The sequence below is a fragment of the Rhinichthys klamathensis genome, unplaced genomic scaffold (genome assembly GCF_029890125.1).
Source record: "Rhinichthys klamathensis goyatoka isolate OS25496 unplaced genomic scaffold, OSU_Roscu_1.1 h1tg000241l_1, whole genome shotgun sequence".
Lineage (NCBI taxonomy): Eukaryota > Metazoa > Chordata > Actinopteri > Cypriniformes > Leuciscidae > Rhinichthys > Rhinichthys klamathensis.
In genome coordinates, this window is record NW_026606763.1 from 467,030 (window position 1) to 491,235 (window position 24,206).

Sequence of the window (24,206 nt, forward strand, 5' to 3'; positions counted from 1 at the left end):
CCCGGTCCACACTAGCGTTTTCCAAAAGTTGCTCATCCCCATTGAAACGTCTGAAAATGCTTAAATCACCTTACTGCTGAACTAAAAGTTCACAAAATGATACAGAGAGAGCAGACATAATAAAGTTATCATGCTATTCTTCTGGCACAATCATTTTATTAGCAAAATATCCCACCACTCAGTGTTGCGTCCAGGTTGCACTCAAAATCGCTTGGTCAAAAACACAATTGTCATTATGTTTTGCCGCAGGACAACAATTTCGAGTAAATTTTCAGTCATCTTTGTAGGAATGCAGTATGAAGACTGTACAAAGGAACATTTCTCTTTAGCAACGCTATGAAAGTATATAGCAGGCACAACAATGCCGGTATAACCATAGATATCTATGGGTACAATATGCGTCACATGACTAAACATGCGTCATCGTTTTCAAATACCTCAGTTTTTACAGTCGACACTACAGCGCGAAAACAGCGTTTTCAAATTTATCCACTTGGGAGTGCGTCTTCAAAAAGCTCCGTCATGTGGATGGAAGGCCAAAACGGAGAGAAAAAGAAGCATTTTCAAACAAATATGTATTAGTGTGTAATATGTATAATGTGAGACCAAAGAAGTTTTTCTAGGGGCTTTCGCACCAGGTAGTTCTAGAAACTAGCCACCAGGGTGGTTCCCCGGGAACGAAATGTTCCCCTATAGGGACATTTTCCCAGTTGCATTCGCACCGCCAGTAGGAACTCTTGTCTCCGCGCTTGTTGTTGTGACTTTTATTTTGACGGCACAGAGAAAAGCCAGAGCCTGAGCACACAGCGCTCGCATTCTGTCTTTATTAGTTTACGATCTGTTTAACAGTCCTGTCTAATACATTATTAGATAGAACTGCAATACAAAGAAAGTAGACAGTATATTTGAAAAGTTTTAGGATTTGTCGTGTGGTTGATGCCCAATGTCACTAGCTCAGCAGAAATACATAATTATGTTTCACTTGGTCCTCTCAAAGTCGCGTTGGGTTTTCTCAGCATAAAGGTTGAGAGGTCCATCTATCACTGTTTTCCATGTTTATAGTGCTTTTTTTTAAATGGCGGGTGCTGGTGTTTCGCATGTGTTCGGCCAATCAGTGTGTACTTACGTCACTGGTAGTTCCTATTGTGCTGGGTTAGACCCTACTCTGAAGGAGGAGCTGATTTAGTTCCCCATAAAGACGTTCCTATAACTAAAATATTTCCCAGTTCCTGTGGTGCGAACACGCCAAAAAGTGGGTACTTCCGCCAATAGTTCTAGGAACTATAAAAAGGTTCCTCCTGTGCGAAAGCCCCTTCTGTCTCACAAACCTTAAAGGATGTTCCCCACAGGAAAGATTGATCACACAAACCAATCAATATTATGGTTGCCATAACCCAGCAGCTTGGTTGCATAAAAATACACAACATTGTGAACATTGTGCAATACAATATGTATTCACCGATGTCGGATAAATAAGAACAACATCTGATATCTATAGTTTGGTGGTACTGCCATCTTTTTAAACACCCTGATATTCAGTACATAACTCAAATACAAATTAATAATTGTATTCTCTATAGTATCTTTTCCACATTTAGCTAACTTAAGGTGCTTTATGAAATAAGTCAAACTGCGATTAGGAAAATAAAGTGCTATTAATTACCTTGCAACTACCCGCTTCCCTTACGATTGATAAAACATAAATTGTCTGTTTAAATTATCAGGCGATGTTTAATAACTCAGATAATTATATATCGGCCAATATCTGATTAACCAGTCCATGCGTAGCTAAAAATAATCGAACAAAATTACCCAACAGGCTCAACTCAGCATTAAGGTAAAATCAAATAACCCAGCGTCTTTTAGAGTGCTGAACATTCTTATTTTATTTTATTTGTAAATGTATTTCTATGTGTATGTTTTTGTCTAAAACTATGTTTCCGCTTAACTGTAAATGTAACAATTTAGTTTTCTGTTTAAATGGATTATTTTGTCACCCAATTTCTCATTTAATGTTAAGAATGCAAAGCTATTTTATTGGCTAAATGACACTAATCACTGTATCATCCGAAATTTGATCATTCAGATTGAGACTGAGGATTGAGACCGTCTTTAAAAAAAAAAGTGGTACAGGGATTTGATTATCAGATGTTTTTCAATGATTGTAATTATGTAAATACTAAATTACGGTGTTACAGATTCCAGAAAACTGCTTTGGATTTCATATCGGTTACTTTGGTCTTTCCCCAAATGGCCATTCTGTGTGGATTTGTGTTCTTGTTTGCATGTGTTCATGAAGTACACAAGACCGTTTATGATTCAGAAAAGTGTTTTGAAGCCGCAATGCACACTTTTTTAAAGCACTGGTGTGAACTTTCACAGCGGGTTTCTACCCAACAGTCTATGCTGCATTGCATCACCAAAGTGTGGACTTCTCAGAAGACTGAGAGCAACATTTAGGAGCGGGCCTTTGTTGTTTTTGTTGGATTTTGTTTGTCTCTGCTCAGCAGGAGATCTAGAATTATTATAAACTCTAGAACTCAACCTAGTTATGTCGATACAAGAACTTGTCCTGGAAAATTCCCATGATGCCACAGTGTTCTGCAATTCAGGTTGCTCTTTGTTGTCTGAACTAGAGTTGCGCATGGATTCGTGCTGCATCCAAGCAAAGACTCAAACGCTGCATGAGTTTTCACATGAGAAGAAAAAAATAAAAGGACAGGCTGTACTGTACGAAAATAAAACTGTCACAATCTTCGTGGTTTATTTTTGTTCGTCAATCTTTTGTTTCGTGTTTCCCAAATTACACCAAACATAATGGACACTGAGAAAGGTTTTTCTTATAATCCTGAAAGTTGTGTTTAATTTCCAATAAATAGCATTGTGTGGTACCGACTTTTGAAAGTTTTTAAATACCCAAACAATTTAATTAGGGATTAAAAAGCATTATCAGTGTTCTGCGTTCTTAAGAACAAAAGAGTTTCAAGTGGATTCGTTTCTTGAATTCTAATTCCACTAAATTATGACCTTTTGTTTACCCGTAATAGCGACAGGCAAAATGAAGCGATTAGCGGTGTGGTAATCGCAGTGACTAGAGTGAAATTGTGTTTATCTGAGCTCGCAGGCTTGTTGTGCCGGATTGGGCTTTGAACAATGGCACTTTCGTCTAAAGTGCTTTTATCCGTGACTCCTTTAATTCAAATTCTGGAGTGTTTTCTCTCTTTTTACATTAACATGTATCAGCTTTGAGTCCTAAAAGCATGTTTGTATCCTGTTACAAGTTTGTTTTTACAGGCTTACAACTAATTTTATCCAATGATTTTCCAATATTGTATCAAATAATACACTTTGTGTCCAGTTTGTGTTTATCAAAACATGTTTTGCATTTTCTGTTGACCTCTACATGTCTGTTTAACCTATAGAATTTATAGCTGTATATTAATAGTAGTATTATTGGTATATTTTTTTTGTGTCTTTTTTTATTTGTTTGTGTCACTGATTAATCCAGACAGAATTGTGTTGGCTGCTGTCATATTATCTCATTTTGACTAAATCCGGAAAATCATTTTAAGCACAAAATCATTTTCACTTTTTTTTTTGCAAGTAATTTTACTGCAAAGATAGTTTTGCATTTGATTAACAAGGAAGTATGAACAATATTTTCCCATATACTATGTGCATCCAAAACGAACTAAAGTTCAGACAGGAGAGATATTCTCAAGCGATAATTATTTTCCTCTGCCCTTTGTATGAAAGTAGAGAATGGTTTCTGATAATCCGTACAAACCTGTGGCTTCCCTCTCACAGCTGTCCCACTTCTACCCATGGAGCATCGGGAGCATGTGGGTTTGGGCCATATCAGCTCTCCACACCTGTGCAAGGTGAGAAAGTGGGAGATAATCCCGGCACGGATTTGCCTCATCTCTGCGCTTCACAGAAACCTGAACAAACAAAATAAAGTAACCTTATCGGTCATCAAAACTTTAAAAACTTCCACCATCTGTCGGCACCATCTTTAGCTTCAGAGAACTTCCAGTGCGAGAAGAAGAAAGCTGCCCTCCGTTTGTGTGAACTGTGTGGATGTATTTACGGTTTAGGGAAGAAACAAGAGATTTGCGGATGATTTTCAGAGTTCGATCAGACTCGAGGTGAGGCGGGATTAGCGTTAGACGCCTTTCATGGCTTCCAGCTTCAACCTTTATCTCCAAATTGCCTTTCAGGAGGTGAAGTGTGTAAAAAGAGAAAAGCTGTGCTCTTTCTGCCCTTGTCGTTGGAGTCATAGTGGAGCGTTTCACTCCACTTAAACAGTTTTTGTTGAGCGTAATTTCAAGGCATTGTATGCGAGCACAACATGTCGGTTGTTTTGGTTGCTTCAAATGTGAGATAAGATGATTTGAAGTGTGGAAAAAAAATGTCAGGGGCTTTTTGATGAAAGCATTTTACCTCAAAGAAAATTGACAAAGCACGCAAAGTTCAATATATTGGTTCAATTTGTATTTCGCAGAACTAAACTGATAGTTAAAATCCATAAACAGTTAAATTTATAATAACTTTCATTTATAAGTCGATAACAATCATTAAGTTTCAGCTGGCCTTAGTCAAGCTGTAGACCAAATCAATGATGAATGAGTTGGCCTACACTGTTGTGATAACATTGATTTGCCAGTGTCTTTAATTTTCCAGAAACCTCTGCACCTCGATTCATTTGTCACAGCCCGTTTATTCCTTCGATGTGCCGCCATTAAACTACTTAATGGACCTTCCCAGGCCTTTTAATGTCAACAGACCGGAGAACAACAGACACCATCTTACCTGAGTTAATGGAGCATCGTGAATCTTTCACCTGCTGCTGAAAACATGATCTACCTGCTCAACATGTCAGGATGAAGAAATGTGCTTCTGTCTAAGAACGTAGAATCCAACGTGAAATTTACCATGGTTTTACTACAAAAAACAAACATGGTTACTATAGCCTAGTTAAACCATGGTAACCACAAATTAACCATTGTTTTGCTACACTGACCATAGTTCCATGGTATTGTAGTAACGCTCTGCTCTGGTCATACAAATGGTAATCAATCCGCCAAAAAAAAAACATGGTTAGCCTACACTTTTACTACTTACTAGGCTACAATAAAACCATGATTCATTCTCATATAGCACAAAAAAAGACTGAATAAATTAGTAAATTAACAATACAATAGTGTATAGGATCTCTGCCATCCACTGTTTGAAGGATACCTGATATTAATTCATTATGATTTTACACTAGCGATAATAATTGTAATAACTTTGGAACTTTTGACAATAGAGTAGTTACCCTGGCAATTTTCACATTTTCAGGGGCAAAAGCATATTTCGCCTCAGGAAAGGCAGTTTTCGCCTCATTGTGATATGGTAGCCTATACGTACGTTTTTCATGTTGACAAAAATCATATTTTAAACACATTGACAATTTATATCGCGTATAATCTAATAAATCTTAATCAGAACCATTATTTTACGCAGGTATTTTACTTACGTAATTTGTCTTCTTCATCAATCCTCCAAGGCGGGAATATCATTGCGCGTGTTCGTCTCGACCTATGGTCTCGAAACATCATTTCAGTTTGTAAAACTTTACGTGATGTTGGCGTAATGGCCTTTAATTTTAACCTTTGTAACACATATCCATCTTACCTGAATTTCTTATTTGATTTATATTTGTATTAAATAATTATATGAAATTATGTTATTACAAATGTATGTTACTTTACACTTACAGATGTGAAAATATTTGTCTAGAAATTTTCCTACATAATATTATGATGATGCTGCTGCTGTTTGAAAGCCCCCCTCCCCGCTCTCTCTCTCTCTCTCTCTCTCTCTCTCTCTCTCTCTCTCTCTCTCTCTCTCTCTCTCTATTCCTTTTCTTTTTCAGATAACGTTAGTGGTGAGATTTGCATGCTGACCTTCACCCGGAGGTGAGTTTGCCCTTTCCAAACCATGGCTGCACACTACAAGAAGGAGCGACACGAAATGCCACACAGAATCCGTCAATGAGATTAGAGGCTCAATAAATGCTGTCTGTTAAAATTGATTATGGAACAGGTCATGTTTGCATTTTATGTCAATTTTGATAGCTACTATTTTGATAGCTACTACTATACCATTTCCCCCTATACATTCCAACCGATTCCAACTGCTTTTTTAAATATGATTGAATTATTAACAATATACATATTGTAATTAAATATTGTACGATGTATTTCCATAATATAAAATAATACCTACCTTATTTTAAATCGCTTTTAATGGTTATGCAGCCATCTAGTGGACACGAGTAGGTACAAGCCAGTTTTTAAGAGGGAAACGTCAGTACTGAGGCGCAAACTACGTAATGGGCGTGGTTTAGTCATTCTGTCCTCCTATTGGTCTAAATACGGGAAGTGTTTCGTCCGTCAGTTTCCGCTGTTATTTGAAACCGGTTTGAAACAATAAACAGAGAGTTGGTCCGTTTATAAAATGATAAATTGAAGGCGTAATAGGTTAGTAATTAACCATCAGTGTTTTAAGGTATGGTTTAAATTAATTTTGTTGGAAATGTTTTACTTAAATGTAATTCAAGCCGCATTTGTAGACAACGTTTTTCCTGCAGTGTTTCTATACTGCTTATTTTGTGTTTACCATGGTAATACCATGTTTTGGGCATTGCAGTATCATATTTTGCCATGGTATTGAAATAATATACTTTTTTTTAAGAATAGTACTAACTTTCTTTACTTCCAAGAATACTGTAGTATGGTTGCAGTTGATTTTTTGTTAGTGTGTCTTTGAACACTAGTTTTAGTTCACAAATAACCATGATAATACCATTGTATTCCCTGAAGTATTAGCGTTTAATACCATATCTGACACAAATTGACAAACAAAATGTCACTTTAATCAATGCATGTGTGTAAATGCAGTTCCACCCAGGTGCATTACAAACTAAACATGCATCTGTTTTCTTACAGGGTTTCAGCTCAGGATGGAGCAGGTGAGCAGTCTCTCTTTCCACCATGTCAGGGTGTTTCTTATTGTTCTTTCTGATAGGAGGGATAGTAATTCGATCTGTGTCGGTTCCCTCCACCTGCTTTGGTTGGATAGAGGGGGTTTGCAGTGCTGATCAGGTCTGAGGAAAGGTGGAAGACACGCGAAGATGCTTAAAATAGTGTTGTAGCTCATAGTTCATGTGTGATTGCCATAGATAAAGATGGATAGAAAAGCTTTGACTGCAGCATTGCAGTCCAGGGACAAAACATACGTGTTTTTGTGGACCTACAGCCAGTTTCAGGTAGCAGAATTGAGACTATTCAGATATTTTTGCAGTTATTTCGGATGTTTCAGCATGCACTAGTTAATGACATGAGGTCACATGTAATAATGCATGTGAGTATAACATGTTGCAATGCTTTTGCAGCAGGAGCAGAGAGATTGGGACGCTGTGAACAGGTTGCTGCAGCATCATGGGTTCAAACCTGTCAACTTTGCAGATCCAACAGAGAACAAGAACCTTGCAGGTAATGTTTAAAGAAATATCACTGATGTCTTTGTGTGATATATTAATATTTATGTATTTCGATTATATATAAATATATTAAATATTAATTATGATTTGTTTTTAGCTCAATAATTCAATAATACTTGTTTGGACAAAATAGGACATTTTACTAGTGACTATTTTACTATTTTTTAGTGATTGAATATGTCTATTTAATATTTAGCTGTTTTTACAGTTGTTAATTGTTTTTAGAGAACCACAATATATTACTATATATTGGTCAATTTGTCATATAATTGTTTTATATAATTGTTATAAATGACTCTCAGCAAATTCGGACAGACAAAATCAGGGCTATGTAAATTATATGTTTAGATGCTTGATTTCTTTTGAAGAAAATGATAAAATTCTAGATATTTTTGTGCTGATAAAAGGCTAATAGTAGTGGGTTTTTTTTAGTTAGAAGTAAACATAGGGTTTTAATTTAATTTATTAAATTATTTAAAAACGACAACAAACTAAAACAGTATAGATGTATAATATCAGTTATCTTTCCGGCTTCTGACCAAATAAATAAATATTAATTATCAGTATTGACCAAAATTTCTGTGTCAGTGCATTTCTGTGAGGATGTTTGTTTGTTGTCTAGATTTGGTTTTGTTAGAGCGCAAGTCTGCTTCTAACTTCCGCATGATGTTGAAGACTATGCTGTCGGATTCTGAAAGGAGACAAGGTCTAATTCAAGAGCTCATTCAGTCCAACAGCCAATTAAAGTGAGTCCAGCATTCATAGATGCATAATTAATATGCTCTATTATATCTTTATTATGTTTATATATTGGGTTATGACACAAATTACGTATGTTTAGTACAGTGAATTTACACTGCAACGTTATTTTTATGACAATTCTCATTACCGTAATGCAAGAAAAGGTTTTATCCATCATGGTTACATATGTTGTACTTACTTTAAATTATGTTGATTTTAATAAAAATTAGGGCTGTCAAATGATTAATCATGATTAATCACATCCAAAATAAAAGTTTTTTTTACATAATATATGTGGGTGCACTTTGTATAATTATTTTATATATATAAATACACACACATGCTTGTATATATTTAAGAAATATTTTCATGTATATACTGTATATAGATTTATATATAATTTATATTATATATAAATATAAATATTTTATATATAAATAATATTTTTTTCTTAAATATACATGCATGTGTGTGTATTTATATATATATATACAAAATAATTATACACAGTGCACCCACATATATTATGTAAAAAAACTTTTATTTTGGATGTGATTAATCATGATTAATCATTTGACAGCCCTAATAAAAATATATATATATATTCCAAAAAGAATTTCATTACTATATTACAGTTTTTTTTTTAATTCATTGCGGTGATGATATATTCAAAGAAAGATGTGCTTATTTTTTATGAAAATAATGTCACACTAAAAAATCCTAGGTCTCTTAAAAGTAGATTTTGTTTTCTTTATGCAAAATATAATTTTGGGGTGAAATGTGACCTTGACGCTAAGTATTACTTTACATACACATGTTTTTCACTCCTTTCTTGATTGGCATTTCATCATAGATATTCAAATGACTCTTTAATATTTGAATTGTTTAGCACATGTTGTTTCTCCAGGGAGGCTCCTGGACAAGCACATGCTCAATAATGTAAACGATAGTGGTGCTGACCACCTGCTGTAATGTGATATAATCCGAGATGAGTGTAGGGATATGAGATCAGCTGACAGGACAGACGTGTTCCCTGCTCATTCCACAACACCGCTGATCTATGCCAACTGAAAGTGCAAACACTAGCAGATGCTAAGATGCTTTCGTCATTTTCAGAGAGGAAGTGCAGCAGCATCAGACGCGAGCCGCCCAGCAGTCTCAGAGGGCTGTCGAGCTGGAGGCCATCCTGGATGGGGTGAAGGTCAAAGTTCAAGACCTAGAGGACTCATACATCAGTAAAGCGGCCCAACAGCACGGCCAGTTTCAGCAGCTTCAACAGGAAAAGAGAGATGCTGAGGTATTCATGCGTTAAAGGTGCAGTAAGCGATTTATAAGAAACTTGATATTTGAAATCAACCCAAACAAACACACCCCTCCCTTCATTGCTCCTCCCCCAAAATGCTCAAACACACAATGCAAGAGTGGATGTCTCGTTATCAAGGCTGAAGCGAAGCAATAAAATGCTTTTTTTTTAACAGTTTTTCTTCAAATCTCACTTTCTCACTCTCTCTCCTCCCCCATCATGAGTGGACACGCCCCCTACTGCTGATTGGCTACAAGTGTGTTTTGGTGCTCGGTCTGATCCACTTTTAATAACGTTTCTCAGAAATCGCTTACTGTGCCTCTAAATGATCTGCTTTTTAGTTATCAGTATTGGCCATTAAAAGCTGTTGTTTTGTGTGTTTGTGTGTCCGTGCAGAAGCGCCGTAAGTCTCTGGAGCAGAAGCTTTCTCAGGAGAAGGAGCAAGTGTCTCATCTGCAGAAGAAGCTCCAGTACGTTGTGAAGGACGAGGAGAAACGTGTGACCCGCCAGAACCAGGCTTTCCAACAGATCCATCGCAGATCAGCCCGACACAACTCCACCAGCGACCAGCAGTGAGTGCCAAAGAGGATCATGGGATCGGCTGTGTGTTTATGTCATGGAAATTAATACAATCTTAAAAATGTTATAGACATTTCTATTTGACTATTATTATTTTAATTTATTAAATTTAATATATACATATATATATATATATATATATATACACACATCATTTATTTTTATTATTAAATATATTATTTAAGTTAGAATTGTTTTAGTAATTGTGAACAACTCAGTCATTGGTCAAAAGTATTCAAAGAATTAGAATTTTACAAAATTTTCTAAATTAACTAATAAATCTCTCTCTTTATATAAATGCAAACAACTGTAAAAGTTTTTTTTTCTGTATTTAAAAAAAATAGAATTTATATTTTAATTAGATTTTATTTGAATTACATTGCATTTTAATTTATAATTTATAATTTGCTCAGTTATATCTCATAATTCTTATGTTTGTATTGATTGTATTTATTTTATTATTTTAATATATTTTTATTTGTGTATTTATTATTTAAATTAGAATTTGTTTAGTAATTGTGGAAGTCATTGGTCACAAGTACCACTGCAAATTATTTTTATTTATTTATTTTGGGGAGGCTTATTTTTATTGTTTAAAATGATTCATAAATCTCTATTTTCTTTTATTTATTATTACTATTAAAAATTCTCACCAAGTAATTGCAAACAATAGGAAGTCATTAGCCTAAATAGATTATAGAATATTTTTTTAAATGATGATAAATTTCACTTTTAAATTAATTATTTTTATATTTATTATTTAAATTATATTTGTATTATTTACATTAGAATTTTTTGATGACCTTATTTCTATTGATTTTTAAAAAACTAATTTACATTTTCCAAAATCATTTATAAATTGGTATATATATATATATATATAGAATATATACATATATATGTGTATATATACTTAAAAAAAAAAAATATATATATATATATATATATATATATATATATATATATATATATATATATATATATATATATATTTTATTTTTTATTTTTTAAAGTATTTAAAAAAATCAACACAGTAATTGCAAGAGAAGAAATAATTTGTTTCTGGGCTTGCACAAGCTGACACTTTTTTTTTTCTTTAAAGGATTTTGGACGTCATTGACGTGTACGAGTCCCAAATACAACAGCTACGTAATGAACTAATGTAAGCATATGAAATATTTAAATTTCAATTATTGATGAAAGCTCCTCAAAACATCAGTGACAAGTTTTCCTGCAGACTGTATAAAAGCAGCTCAGGAGAGAAGAAGGACTCCTCAAACTCCCAGAAGAACAGACCCACAGTGGAGAAAGATGCCATTGACTATTCCTCCAACTATAAAACCCTTTTAAAGGTATGATTAATGATAAAATTTTGATTTCTGTTCGCTGCCTTGACATGTAAACATGGTTCTGTTCGACTGCAGTCATACCAGGAGCAGCTGAAGGAGACCAAAGCCCAACGAGAAGAACTCCGGACCCAAATCCAGCGGTTAAAGGAAGATCTGGAGTCCAGGTTGATACCACATTTTTGGAGCTTTTACTATAGAGTAGCATTAGTGTCCGCCTACTTTTTCAATCAATTTCCCAATGGAGAAAATTTAGTTTTTACTTTCAGAACCTGACTGTTGCAATTGGTTTATTTGGTGACATTTTTTTTTACATATTTTAGACCCACCATAAAAGAACTCAAGACCTGCAAAAAGCAGTTGAGACGCTTGGACCGAATGATTCAGCAGAGCAACATCAGGTAAGATCTGCAGTGAGCGAACACTGTTCTTCTAATGAATCAAGCTAATGAATGACTCGTGGAACAGGTCATCTCAAGCACTCAAAACACAGGACTCGGCTGAGACGCCAGACACGGATAACACCAGCATCCAGCACCTGGACACATCCAACTGCAAGAGACACCTTACGGTGTGTGAAGATTTGTATTTACTGTTATTTGTATATTTATTATTTAAATTAGAATTTGTTTAGTAATTGCGAACAACTGAAAGTCATTGGACACAAGTAACCCTGCAAATGATTTTTATTTTAAATTTTAAATTGTTATTGTTAAAAGTCCTCACTCAGTAATTGTGAATTTTTTTTTTTATTAATTTTATTATTTAAATTAGTAGATGCACAACTAAATCAGCAAAGCAGGGTTTTATAGTTAACTAAACCCATAAAAGATCTTAAAATTAAATGTCAACTGAGTTAAAATATAAACATTTTATTTAAGCTTTTCTCATTTTCATTTAGTTTTACTTGATGTACTAAAATAACTATAACTGAAAAAAATTATATAGACATTAAAAAATAAAAATGACAAAAACACTACAAAATTGCTCAAACTTTTTAGTTCAAATGAAAACAGAAAATATAAACATTTTTAAATGTATAAAAACTATAATAGTTTCTTAATAATACAATAATACTGCTACAGTAACTGCTTTGAATCAGATTTTAGAGGTTTATATGTCATTGGTTGTTTTTCAGGATGTTTGTACGGAACTCGGTGTGCAGGATGTCAATCATCTCATTTCTGCTGTGAAAGTTCGATGCAAACAGGCTGAATCTGCCACCAAACTGGAGAAGGTGAACTTAAAAACTGATTCGTATCTGAATTTGCTCACATTTATCACAGTTCGAAATGGCATACTGTGATACTACTCTTTGGTATACTGAATGCTGTATGCATAGAATATGGTTTTATGTATAAAACCATTCTGTTAAGGAGTAGTCAGGAGTAGTACTGGCGAAAGATAAGATATTTGTATGCAAAAATGATGCAACTTGCTGAATGAGCTCTGGTGTGCTGTAAATGAGGTCATGTGACAATGTTTTTTGCATAACGCATGCTTTTTAACATACTATTTTAAAATAGAATGCAGTGCGCTACTATTCCATTCGGAATGTAGCCGATGCCTTTCTGACATTATGATCTGATTTACCTGGCAGATCCTACATGACATCACCACTGTCCTGACCAATCCGAGGGCTCCGTTGGGTTTGCTGAGGCAGCGTGCTCAATCTAACCTAGAGCTCGGCCGGGAGCCGGAGTTTGAGCTGATTGTTTCCACCCTGGATGTTTGGAGCAAACAATTAACCTCTCTAGCAGTGAGTAAAATCTGGCTAACTTTTGGGCAATGAATTTAGCTAAAGGTGTGGTCACATTTAGCTTTGTTCTGTGAATTTTCGTGGGTGAAATTCAGTCATTTCAATAGGAATCCACACAATCCTCGCTTGAGGGTGAAAGATTTCCCCACTAAGATTTCGCAACGGGTACAAGTTTGTTATGTGGATTTGCCGTGTTGACTACCTGAAAGCTGTTTGTATTGACATTATCGAATGTACCTTTTTTGCAAAACAAATAAATGAAAATCCAGAAATGTAATTAATGGTGTGGTGGGAATTACCGTTGTTCTACAAATTTTCACTGGCAAATATTCATTGATTTCAATAGGAATCTATACGATTGGGAACTTTTTGAGAAATTGGGAAAAGATTTACGTGGAATCACCCCGACAGAAAAGCTACTTGGTTTGAAAGTGACTTCATACATCGCTACACTATTGACAGTATATATTGTGGCCACAAAACTTTGCCGAAATTTTTATTCAACTAAAAGTGTGGTCAAATTTACCGTTGGACGACTCTTCACATGCAAAATCTAGTCATTTCAGTTTATTATTATTTCCTTCAGCTGAGACACTTAAGATGTGCACTGTTCACATGATGGTTTTGAATTGCTTGAAATATGATCTCTTAAAGGGATACTCCACTTTTTTTAAAATAGGCTCATTTTACAACTCCCTGAGAGTAAAACTGTTGAGTTTTACCATTTTTTAATCCATTCAGCCGATCTCCGGTTCTGGCGGTACCACTTTTAGCATAGCTTAGCATACATCATTGAAGTGGACAAGATCATTAGCATTTCTATCAAAAAAAATTACCAAAGAGTTTAAAACTGCGTAATAATCAAGAAACTTTACTGCCGTACCATGAGAGCAGCAGGCGCAATGATATGACGCAGCGCCTGAAAATAGTTCTGTTGTGTTGACGGAAGGTGGCCTATTTTTAGGCGCTGCGTCATATCATTACGTCTGCTGCTCTCATGGTACGGCAGTAAAGTTTCTTGATTATTACGCAGGAATGAGAGTATAGTTCCTAGCCATATCAGCCTAGAAAATCGCAACTTTACATTTTCCGTCGATCTTAGTGCACGATGTAACTACAGAAGAGTCAAGTTTTAAATAGGAAAAATATCAACTCTTTGGTCATTTTTTTTATAGAAATGCTAATGGTCTTGTCCACTTCAATGATGTATGCTAAGCTATGCTAAAAGTGGTACCGCCAGAACCGGAGATCGGCTGAATGGATTCAAAAACGGTAAAACTCAACAGTTTAACTCTGGGGGAGTTGTAAAATGAGCCTATTTCCAAAAAAAGTGGAGTATCCCTTTAAACAAGGAAAATACAAAGTGCAACAAAGTCATATAGGCTGCATACAATTATAATGAGAACATTATAACTTTGTGCTTGGGACATGACATTTAATGGTGAGACTTTTGTTTTTGTAATCAAGCTCTCAAAATTATATAAAAATTTGGATTTAGATTTATCGGCCAATATATCGGTTATCGGCTTTTAAATATAAATGATTATCGGTTATCTGTATCGGGCAAAATCTTTATATTTGTGCATCCCTAAAAAAAGGTGCATTGTTGACTGTCAACGGTGTAGCGATGTATGAAGCACCGCTCACACTGAAATATTGCTAATGTGACCTCACCTTAACTGCAGAAGGAAATCATTGGGTTTGAATGTGATTGCTTTGGTTTTCTAGGATCTTCATCGTGCCCTCATCAGACTGGAGAAGAGATTGTTGCCATGGCAGCCCGAGAGCAGCATTACCACATCTTCAGATTCTGTCCGGGTGGAAGACTTGATGCTTATCGTCGACACGCTTCTCGATGAGACGGCATCAGAAGACAAGGTTCTTCTCCTAAACTCAACTCTCCCCTTAGCGTTCTTAATAATCCATCAGCTGATGCTATTCTCGCCGTTCCTCAGGTTCTGCGGAGTCCCACCAGACACACCCTGGAGTCCATGGTCGCCCACTTCCAGAAACTCTTCGACGCCCCGTCGCTGACAGGAATCTATCCTCGCATGAATGAGGTCTACACCAAGCTGGGCGAGATGAACAACGCCATGAGGAACCTCAGAGATGTTCTGGAATTGGGTATTGAGATGTCTGAGCATATCTACATGACACGTGTGAGCTTCCTCATCCTCTCTGAATTAATGTTGTCATATCTTGTGATAGATGACAGAGCGCCCCCTAGCGAGGTTGTCAACAAAGTAGCCGCAATTGTGTCCCAGTCAGGAAACGTCGCAAGTCAGGAGCTCCACAGCCTTCTGGAAAGCAGCGACATTGACAGGTATGTCCATGTTTTGTTTGAATTTTTGATTGTGCTCAATGCAGAACAAATGTGTGTAAAACTATGCGGCAGGCAACACTTTATGATTGTTAGCATAAGCTAATGCATGAACTAACTAAACAGCGTTTTCCCGTCATTTATCAACTCTACTTTTTAATTTATACAACTTGAAATGTTCAAAACATCAACCCGATTGATAAATGTTGTTCATCAAACTTAAAGTAGTAACTAAATTGACATTCTATTCAATGCTTTAATTTATGTAAAATTGCTTCTTAAAAAAATAAATATAGTTTATGCATGGAATTAAACGTGAAAATTCATAAGAATAAAAAGTTTATTTTGTTAATATTAGTTTATGCATTAGGTGACCTTTTAACAGCATTCACTCTCATCTAAGTTAGTAAATGCATAAATATACTGTTGTCTATAATGTTAAATCATAAGTTATAATACCGTTACTTCATAAAATGTGCAATGTTAAAAATCTATATCAAGTAATTAACATTTATTTTTGTAGTAATTAACGAAATTAATTAAATTAATGATTTTCAGCTTATGCAAATTGATTCAATGCAATGTTTCAATTTCTGCAAGAATGGTTTTTATATATATATATATATATATATATATATATATATATATATATATATATATAATGATTAAATATAAATTTTCGCATTTAATTCCATTCATCAACAAATATTCTATTTGTTTACATTTGTTAATGCATTAGGTATCATGAACTAACAATGAACAAAACATTTTTAGTGTAATTAACTAAATTTGTTCAATATTTTATAATACATTCACTGTTGCTAATTGAACTTTGTTAAGTGTTACAAACTTCTTACATTACATTAAGCAGACGCTTTTATCCATTATGCAACTTCTTGTACAAACTGACATTCAATGTTTCTATTTATTTTTAGAATGGTTTATAAAAAAATATTAAAGCATATATTTTCTCTTTAATTTCATGCATCAACCATCTAAAGAATAATATTTAAATTTGTTTACATTCATTTATGCATTAGGTATCGTGAACTAATAATGAAAACCTTTTTACAGTATTTATTTTTATAAATATATTGTTTCCATAATACAATAATTTATAACGTTAAATAAGTATATGAAGCAATGTTCCCTCTAATTTTTTTTCTTGCTGAGCAAAACTTTTTTCTATTGGGCGGACATTTTTCGCCACCTGAGCAAAAATATTCTTTATACCTGACCTGTACAGCATACGTAGAAACACAATGGTTTCAACATTCAGTTGTAACTTTTAACTTGAATGTGCCATTTCTATGTTATTTGACCCTTGATGTAACTTATTGGTATTAAATCATATTTTCGAAAAACAAGCTTCTTAACAAATTAAGAAGTCACTAAATGAAGCACATTTTAGGTTACCTGATTTGTTTTTGTTTTTTACAGTGCTGTTAACTGTACAGTCTTTAGCAAGAAATCCTATGAAAAATAATTTACAAAATCTTCTGCAGGACAGTTCAATTCTTTACAATAATAGAATATAGTATGGAAGAAAATTAAGCTGTTACACTGAGATGGTTTGGGAAAACCATAAAGTGTTTTTGTACAGTGAATTAATTGTGTACAGGAAGCATTAAATCATCAAAGTTAAATGATTGTTTATTGCTTATGAATTTCCAATATTTTCTTTAGCAGGGGGTTTCAAACCTTTTAATGGCAAGGAGCCCTAAACAATACCCTTGTGAGATTCTTTATTTAGGCTTATAATATAATAAAATATAGGCCTAATATAATATAATATAAAAAAACGAATTGAAGTATTTGAAGTGATATAATATATCAGTTTAAATGCTTCAATTTGTTTACATATTATATTATTATAATATGAAAACAAACTGAAGCATTTAAATAGATCTAATAGCTAAATATTTTCAAGAAAAGTGAATGTGAACTCTTTTATAATCTAACCATCCCTGAAACTCCCCCACACACAAAAACATCTATTTAAACTAATGTATTTTGAGTTTGCACGCGGGTGGGTGTGTTAACGTTCTGTGTTCATCAACCGTTATTTCCACCACTTTAATCAAACCACTCTTCTTTAAAACATCATGATGTGATTTTATTGCACGTCTATGAGTTTCTCGTTGCCTCTCGTATTGAGCTATTTGGTCCGCACACACGACTCACTGCCAATCACACGCGCTCACATCATCTTTCTATGAAACCTGTAAACTGCATTCACCAGTTTTCACTCTATAGCGGTTGACCAGAGCACTGCAATTATTTCTCACTTAAACTACAATCAAATGGATTTCCCCACACATTTCGCGTCAGTCATCTGCGTGGCATTTTATTCTTTTCTGCGCGCCGCCGCTTCAGAAGTGCGCGGCCAAGGCATCAGAAGTGCGCGGCCGAGGCATCAGAAGTGCGCGGCCGAGGCATCAGAAGTGCGCGGCCGAGGCATCAGAAGTGCGCGGCCGCGCACGCGCGCAGCTTAGAGGGAACATTGATATGAAGTAAGTTTAGCTCATTATTTTATGATAACCAGTACATTAATGAATTGAACATTATAGTGTTGTCAACCTTTCACGTAAATTGACAATTTATTGCTTTCCTTTATGTAAAAATGTTTTATAAAAATTATTAAATTAAATATGAAAATGGTCTTAAATTTGCATTTGAGTTCATTTGAGAAAGCATGATTGCTTAAAAATGTTTGAATGTTTTGGTCAATTTAATATCAATTTGCATGAGAATGTTTCAGGAACAATTTACACAAAATACAGGAAGGCTCATTTCTTCATTTGGAAACTGCAAGTGAACAACAGACAACAGGTGTTTTCATCATAGTGACATTTGTCTTTCACAGTATCATTGTCAAGCTGAAGGAACATGAGGAATTCTTTCCGGTTTTCCACTCATTTATACTGGAACTTCTGCAAACTCTTGGTGAGACCAAACTTTATTCATGTTCAACAAGAGTCAGTCAAACTCAAATGAAAAGTACATACAGTACATCTGTATTCTAGTGTATCTGAACTTCAACCATTAAAAACGCAGATCTCAGGTTCTCCTAAAAAACATCGTCAGACAGACATTAACATTGTGTTGTGGCACTAGTTGAGTTCCAGTTTCCTCTCTGTTTCAGACGTCTTGACTCTAGATGATGTTTTACCGACCGTACGCACTCTCAAGTCAGCGGCGTGACTAAAGGCTGATGTGTTGTAAAGCACCATGTGGTTTCAGAACTGAATTTAAGTGTGTTGCTGTGTATTAGAAAATACTTTTTGTTCATATTTTATAAATAAATTAGCAGTTTTGCTGTGTTTTCTGAATCGGCTCACAACAGCACGGTTTTTGTAACATCTCGTATTCAAAATCTCTTTCATTTTAAGAAACTACTATTTTTTGGGTAGAAATACTGTGCAGAAAACGTCCATCAGTCCGCTTCCTCTGAAGAGCTGGAGTGTCCTTGAAGAAGTTTCTCCATGATCAGACTGTTGGAAGGCGCGTTAGTGATTAGTGTCAACACAAAAGTGGGCGTCTCCTTTGATACGTGACGTATGACCGTACAAGACGCCAGGTCCTCGATGTGAAAGCCAGCGTGACGCTGAACATCCTGCTGGAGAACCGAGTCCGCCGTCTGATCGCCAAAAAACTGCAATAAGAAAAATACATGCTTTTCTGAACTTATAGATGAATGTACACAAACTAGTGATGCACCGATGTGAAAATTTGTGGCCGTTACCGATAACCGATATTAATATTGCTGTTATGGCCGATACCGATATTGGTAAAAAATGACATTGTGATATTTTATTTTTCTGCGATATATTGTGTTATAAAAACAATTTCACCAGATTACTTGAATAGCTCTATTTGGAAAGAATGAATCATTCTAGAATGACTGGGGTGGTTTTGTCATGGAGTAAATCCGCATAGAATCTAATTAATAGAATGTTAACAAATGTACACTTTAATAAATGGAACCTTATTGTAAAGTGTTTCCAATTTATGTCTCTTGAGTTCAGTGTTGGACAGATCATTTATTTTAACCATTCATTAAAGTGAATCGGTTCAAATGAGTCATTAGTTCGCGAATCGGACGTGTCATTAACGGACCACGGCACACGTTGTGTGATTATCCAGGCAGTTTAGGACATCGCACGAGATTTGTCTCGACCTATTTTTTACAGTCTATGGTCTCGACACAGAAAACATTTCATCACCAGATAGAATTTTGTTGGTTTATTGAAAGAGTGGTTTATATGTCATCTGATCTGAATGCGTGGAAAGCTTTTCAGAGAAGATAAGGCAACGTTATTTTAGCACAATTCACAACCAATAGTTCAGAAAGAAAAGAAAAAAATGTGGTCTTCCGACCTAATACCATCGTGTATTCTCAAAGATATTCAGTCAACTCAATTCTTAAACATGCGCGAGGGAGAGAGAGAGAGCGCGAGCAAGACAGTTTGAAGACGGCACGCGCAACCGGTGCTTTCACTCTCTCGTTCCCTCAGTTAAACAAGCGCAGCAGTCACAGTGGAGTATCCCTTTAAGGCCTGTTTACACAACACTGTAAAACTTTATGCGTTTTGCCCGTTCATTTACACGGCAACGGCATTTTGGGAGCGAAAACGATACCGCTATCTCCATGTTAACTACAAAAACGCAAATTCATGAAAACGGTGACGTCATGCACATTACGTGTTCAGTCTATAAGCGCGTAGTGTTTCTTTACAAAGTGACATCACCATCCACTGGCCTGGCATGAATAGTACAGCGATTTTAGTCATTTGCGCGGATCCGTGTGAACATCCGTGACAATGTTGTCGCCTGTACACGAAAGACGCAAAGGAAAAAACGTTCTGTTTTTTAGGACATCGTTGTCGTGTAAATGTACCCTGAGTTCCAAGCATCTGTTTCGACAGAGATAAAGGTACTTACAGCTTTCCCTGACAATGGATTGATGAAATCGGCCCAGTATCCTCCTCTCCACAGCGTGAAGCAGATTTCTTTAGCACCGCTGACAAACTGCAACAAGATGTCACATGTGTCAACCATACATGTTAGACTCGCCACAAGGAATAATTCAGTTTACTGTCGAAATGGGAACATTTCTCATAACCACATCAAGGTCATATTCTACACCAAAACAAAATGCAATATATGGGGGGCTTTAATCAAATGTGACGGTAAAGACATTTGTTACAAAAGATTTGTTTCAAATTAATGCTCTTCTTGAACTTTCTATTCATTATAGAAGCCAGATAAAATGTATCACCATTTCCACAAACATATGAAGTAGAACAATTGTTTTCAACATTGATAATAATAATAATAATTGTTTCTTGAGCATCAAATCAGCATATTATGATTTCTGATGGATCTGATGGAAATTAATTGTAAAAATATTTCACAATATTACAGGTTTTACTGTATTTTTGATGCCATAATTTCAGCCTTGGTGAGCAGAAGAGACTTCTTTCAAAAACATTTTTTTTAAATCTTACCTACCCCAAAATGTTGTATTATATATTTATCTTCAATATCTTACTCTTGTTTTTTTTTTTCTTGTTTTTTCTTACTCTTATCGATGATTATCATTGTAATACAGAAATTATTGTCAATTAACATCAGCATACAAAATATGCTATATGTATACACTATAATATAAAAAAATGTTAAATATATGAATATAATAATAATATATTAATAAACAATCAAATGTATAATATATAAATAAATATGTATCACAATTCAATTAATAAAAAATTAAGTCTATATTTATAATTTAAAACAATATGTAATTTTCCAGTCAAACTCACATGATCCAGTAGTTCATCCTGATCTCTGTTCAGTTCCTCTGTTCCCAACTTCTGGTTCTTTTGTGTTACTGTGACGACAGTGATGGGACTCATAGGCATCACTGGGAAAAATAGCTCTAACTCTGTCAAAACAAGGATTTGGTTATTAAAAAACTGTTCTAGTAACTTTTAAAGATGCTTTACAAGTATGTTACAAGTGCGTACCCTTCTTCAGCAGCTCTGGACAGGAATGCATGGAACACTCCACATTTGACTGACTGAAATAGTGTTCAGCTTTACTGACTCTCTGCGCCATTAGAGAAACTTCTTTACCCTAAACATCACAAATCAACTCAGTCATTGTAATAATAAAAAACAAAACTGAAGAATTTTTACCAATTAATTTTTTTAAACTGATTTTTACCTGATATTCATTGACGAACTGTGCGAGTATGAACTCGTGCCTCTCTGCGCTAGACGGGGTGGTTAAAACATCCGGGACTGTCCGGTGGACCGGGACTTTCATCTGTAACTCTGTACCTTTGAGGTGACAGTCGAAACCCACGTTGCCTGGCAACTGGAACCTTTGATCTTGAGGCCCGAACGGACCCATCATCTCATCTGGCCATATTGTTGTAGGACCTGTCAGAAAGACCATTAACAAATATTTAATGTTAAATATAATAATACAAATATATTAATATAATAAAATTAATATAAAAATTTACACACACACACATACATACATATATTAAATGCACATAGATATAATAACAAGATATACATTTTATGTCAAGCAAAAATATATTAAAATAAAAACATTTTAATAGATTTCAAATACATAAATATAGTAATATAAACGTAAAGATATATCCGTATTTACATTGTTATAAATTAATATTAAACAATTAAATGTTAAAAACATTATATATATATATATATATATATATATATATATATATATATATATATATATATATATATATATATATATATATATATTTTATTCACACACAGACACACATATATATTATTAACATACCAAATGCATATAAAAAAAATGTACCAGTACCACATATAAACAATTTCAACAGTTTCATTAATATTAATATATATAGATGTAGAAAGAGATTTATTAGAATTGAATGCATATTATATATATATAAACATCAAATTTGACATTGTTATACACTATAATACTAAACAATTAATGTTAAATTTATTAATAAAATATTTATAAATATGTAAATAATATAGATATAGACATATCAATAAAATAAATCACATTTGCATTGTTATACACCATAAATATATAAATAAATATAATTTATTTAGAATTATTTAAAATTACCATATTTTTTCTTCAAGAGCAAGAAACATGAAACCGTATATATATTGTATAATGGCCCCTCCACAAGCATATACATAAATATAAATCACGTTCATGTAACAGAAACCTTCATAATGACCTGAGTTTTGAGATGGTACAGATATATAGGGCTCATCTGATCCAGACGAACCTGCGGCTGAAAACCCTCTGACAGCCACGATCCTCTGAACCAGTGTGTGAACCACAGACGACTGGCTGACCTGTCTAACCCTCCTGCACAGCGCCTGCATTATTCAACACACACACACACACACACACAGCGTTACACACACATCAAGACTCATCGAATGATCATATGATGATGAATGATACTCACACTCGCCATAATGCTGTGCACAGCTCCACTTCACTTCAACCTGCAAACATTCATTTTAAGGACTGAACTTATTTCATATTAAAATATGTAATAATGAACAAATACAAAAATATGTCATGTAAAATACAACAATAAATGAATCTATACACGTAAAAAGAAACGTTTGGCTGCCAAAGACAAGTATTATCTAAAATTACATAATTTATATAAATTACATAACTGCTTTAAAAAGGTTAAATAAGTATAATAAGGTAACTTGCAAATATTTTAGACTTGAGTGTTTCTATATGTCATTGTATTAAACATATTACTCACTAAAAATACCCATAAAAGTCATTGTTTTCCTTGCCTTTAATGACATGCTCTTCATAAATTAAGGTTAAATGTAAAACTCTATCACATGCACATGAATATGAGTACAGACTGTCATGGCAGAGGTTAATTGTTAGTTTGTTTTCACCATAGATCAGCTTGTAAACAACTCAAACCAACACTGTTATGATCCGCTCACTTTCACTTTAAACTCGATTAAAGCACAGCTAACACGTGACATTAGCGTCAAACTGTCATCGACACCCTCTTCTGCTATTACAGATGTATATGACACAGGTTTAATAGTGATGTGTCGTTCATTTTACCGCGTTTTCAAGGTAAAGGACAACGTGTTCCACTCACTCACCCCGTTTGTCTTTTCCAGGTTCTGATCTGCTGATCATCACGTCCGCACCATGAGCCGCGTCATGACGTCATGACGGAGCGCCGCATAGTACAAAAGCAGCAACAACAAAAAATAACAAAAGATATAAATAAAATCACACACACACACACACACACACACATATATATATATATATATATTGTAACACTATAATGTTAAGCACATTTAATTATAAACGTACTAATAGAAATATATGATATGAATAATATGAATAAATATAATATGCTTTATAATAAATAAACAGTACAGCAAAACATTCATGTATTCACACTTTGTCTACTTCACTACTTTAGATAATATTAAACAGAAAAACGACTTAGCATTTCATCACTTTAACTTGTAATTTTGTTGCCCCTGGCATAAATTGTTTTTATTTTCCCT

The 24,206-nt window shown here is 34.4% G+C and overlaps 2 protein-coding genes across 5 annotated transcripts; one reads left to right on the forward strand and one right to left on the reverse strand.

The window, feature by feature from the left end:
• Positions 1-6,428: 6,428 nt before the first annotated feature.
• Positions 6,429-18,929, forward strand: cep70 (centrosomal protein 70). 4 transcript variants are annotated; one of them, XM_056265856.1, is made up of 18 exons: positions 6,429-6,527; positions 6,996-7,018; positions 7,442-7,541; positions 8,172-8,295; positions 9,407-9,587; positions 9,990-10,165; positions 11,275-11,334; positions 11,410-11,524; positions 11,597-11,685; positions 11,842-11,919; positions 11,987-12,089; positions 12,657-12,755; positions 13,119-13,277; positions 15,006-15,155; positions 15,233-15,401; positions 15,486-15,600; positions 18,464-18,543; positions 18,743-18,929. In XM_056265856.1, exons 2-18 carry the CDS (start codon positions 7,010-7,012, stop codon positions 18,799-18,801), a joined length of 1,866 nt encoding a protein of 621 aa, XP_056121831.1. In that variant the 5' UTR covers positions 6,429-6,527; positions 6,996-7,009; the 3' UTR covers positions 18,802-18,929. The 4 variants fall into 4 exon arrangements, with proteins under 4 accessions (XP_056121831.1, XP_056121830.1, XP_056121829.1 ...); XM_056265855.1 differs by having other exon boundaries at positions 6,429-6,555; positions 18,464-18,929; XM_056265854.1 differs by having other exon boundaries at positions 18,464-18,929.
• On the reverse strand, positions 18,539-23,806 carry mmadhca (metabolism of cobalamin associated Da). The gene is made up of 8 exons (XM_056265865.1): positions 23,746-23,806; positions 23,108-23,147; positions 22,871-23,015; positions 21,826-22,043; positions 21,627-21,735; positions 21,423-21,544; positions 20,542-20,628; positions 18,539-19,252 (listed from the first exon to the last, which is right to left on the reverse strand). Exons 2-8 carry the CDS (start codon positions 23,114-23,116, stop codon positions 19,034-19,036), a joined length of 909 nt encoding a protein of 302 aa, XP_056121840.1. The 5' UTR covers positions 23,117-23,147; positions 23,746-23,806; the 3' UTR covers positions 18,539-19,033.
• Positions 23,807-24,206: the final 400 nt, after the last annotated feature.

What these genes read in the sequence shown, in the direction of transcription:
- mmadhca (XM_056265865.1), bottom strand. An exon ending in AGTTCGTCAATGAATATCAG is followed by an intron (nt 21,736 to 21,825) that starts GTAAAAATCAGT and finishes TGTGATGTTTAG; the next exon opens with GGTAAAGAAGTTTCTCTAAT. An exon ending in TCCAGAGCTGCTGAAGAAGG is followed by an intron (nt 21,545 to 21,626) that starts GTACGCACTTGT and finishes TTGTTTTGACAG; the next exon opens with AGTTAGAGCTATTTTTCCCA.
- cep70 (XM_056265855.1), top strand. An exon ending in AAGGAAGATCTGGAGTCCAG is followed by an intron (nt 11,686 to 11,841) that starts GTTGATACCACA and finishes TACATATTTTAG; the next exon opens with ACCCACCATAAAAGAACTCA. An exon ending in AACAATTAACCTCTCTAGCA is followed by an intron (nt 13,278 to 15,005) that starts GTGAGTAAAATC and finishes TTGGTTTTCTAG; the next exon opens with GATCTTCATCGTGCCCTCAT.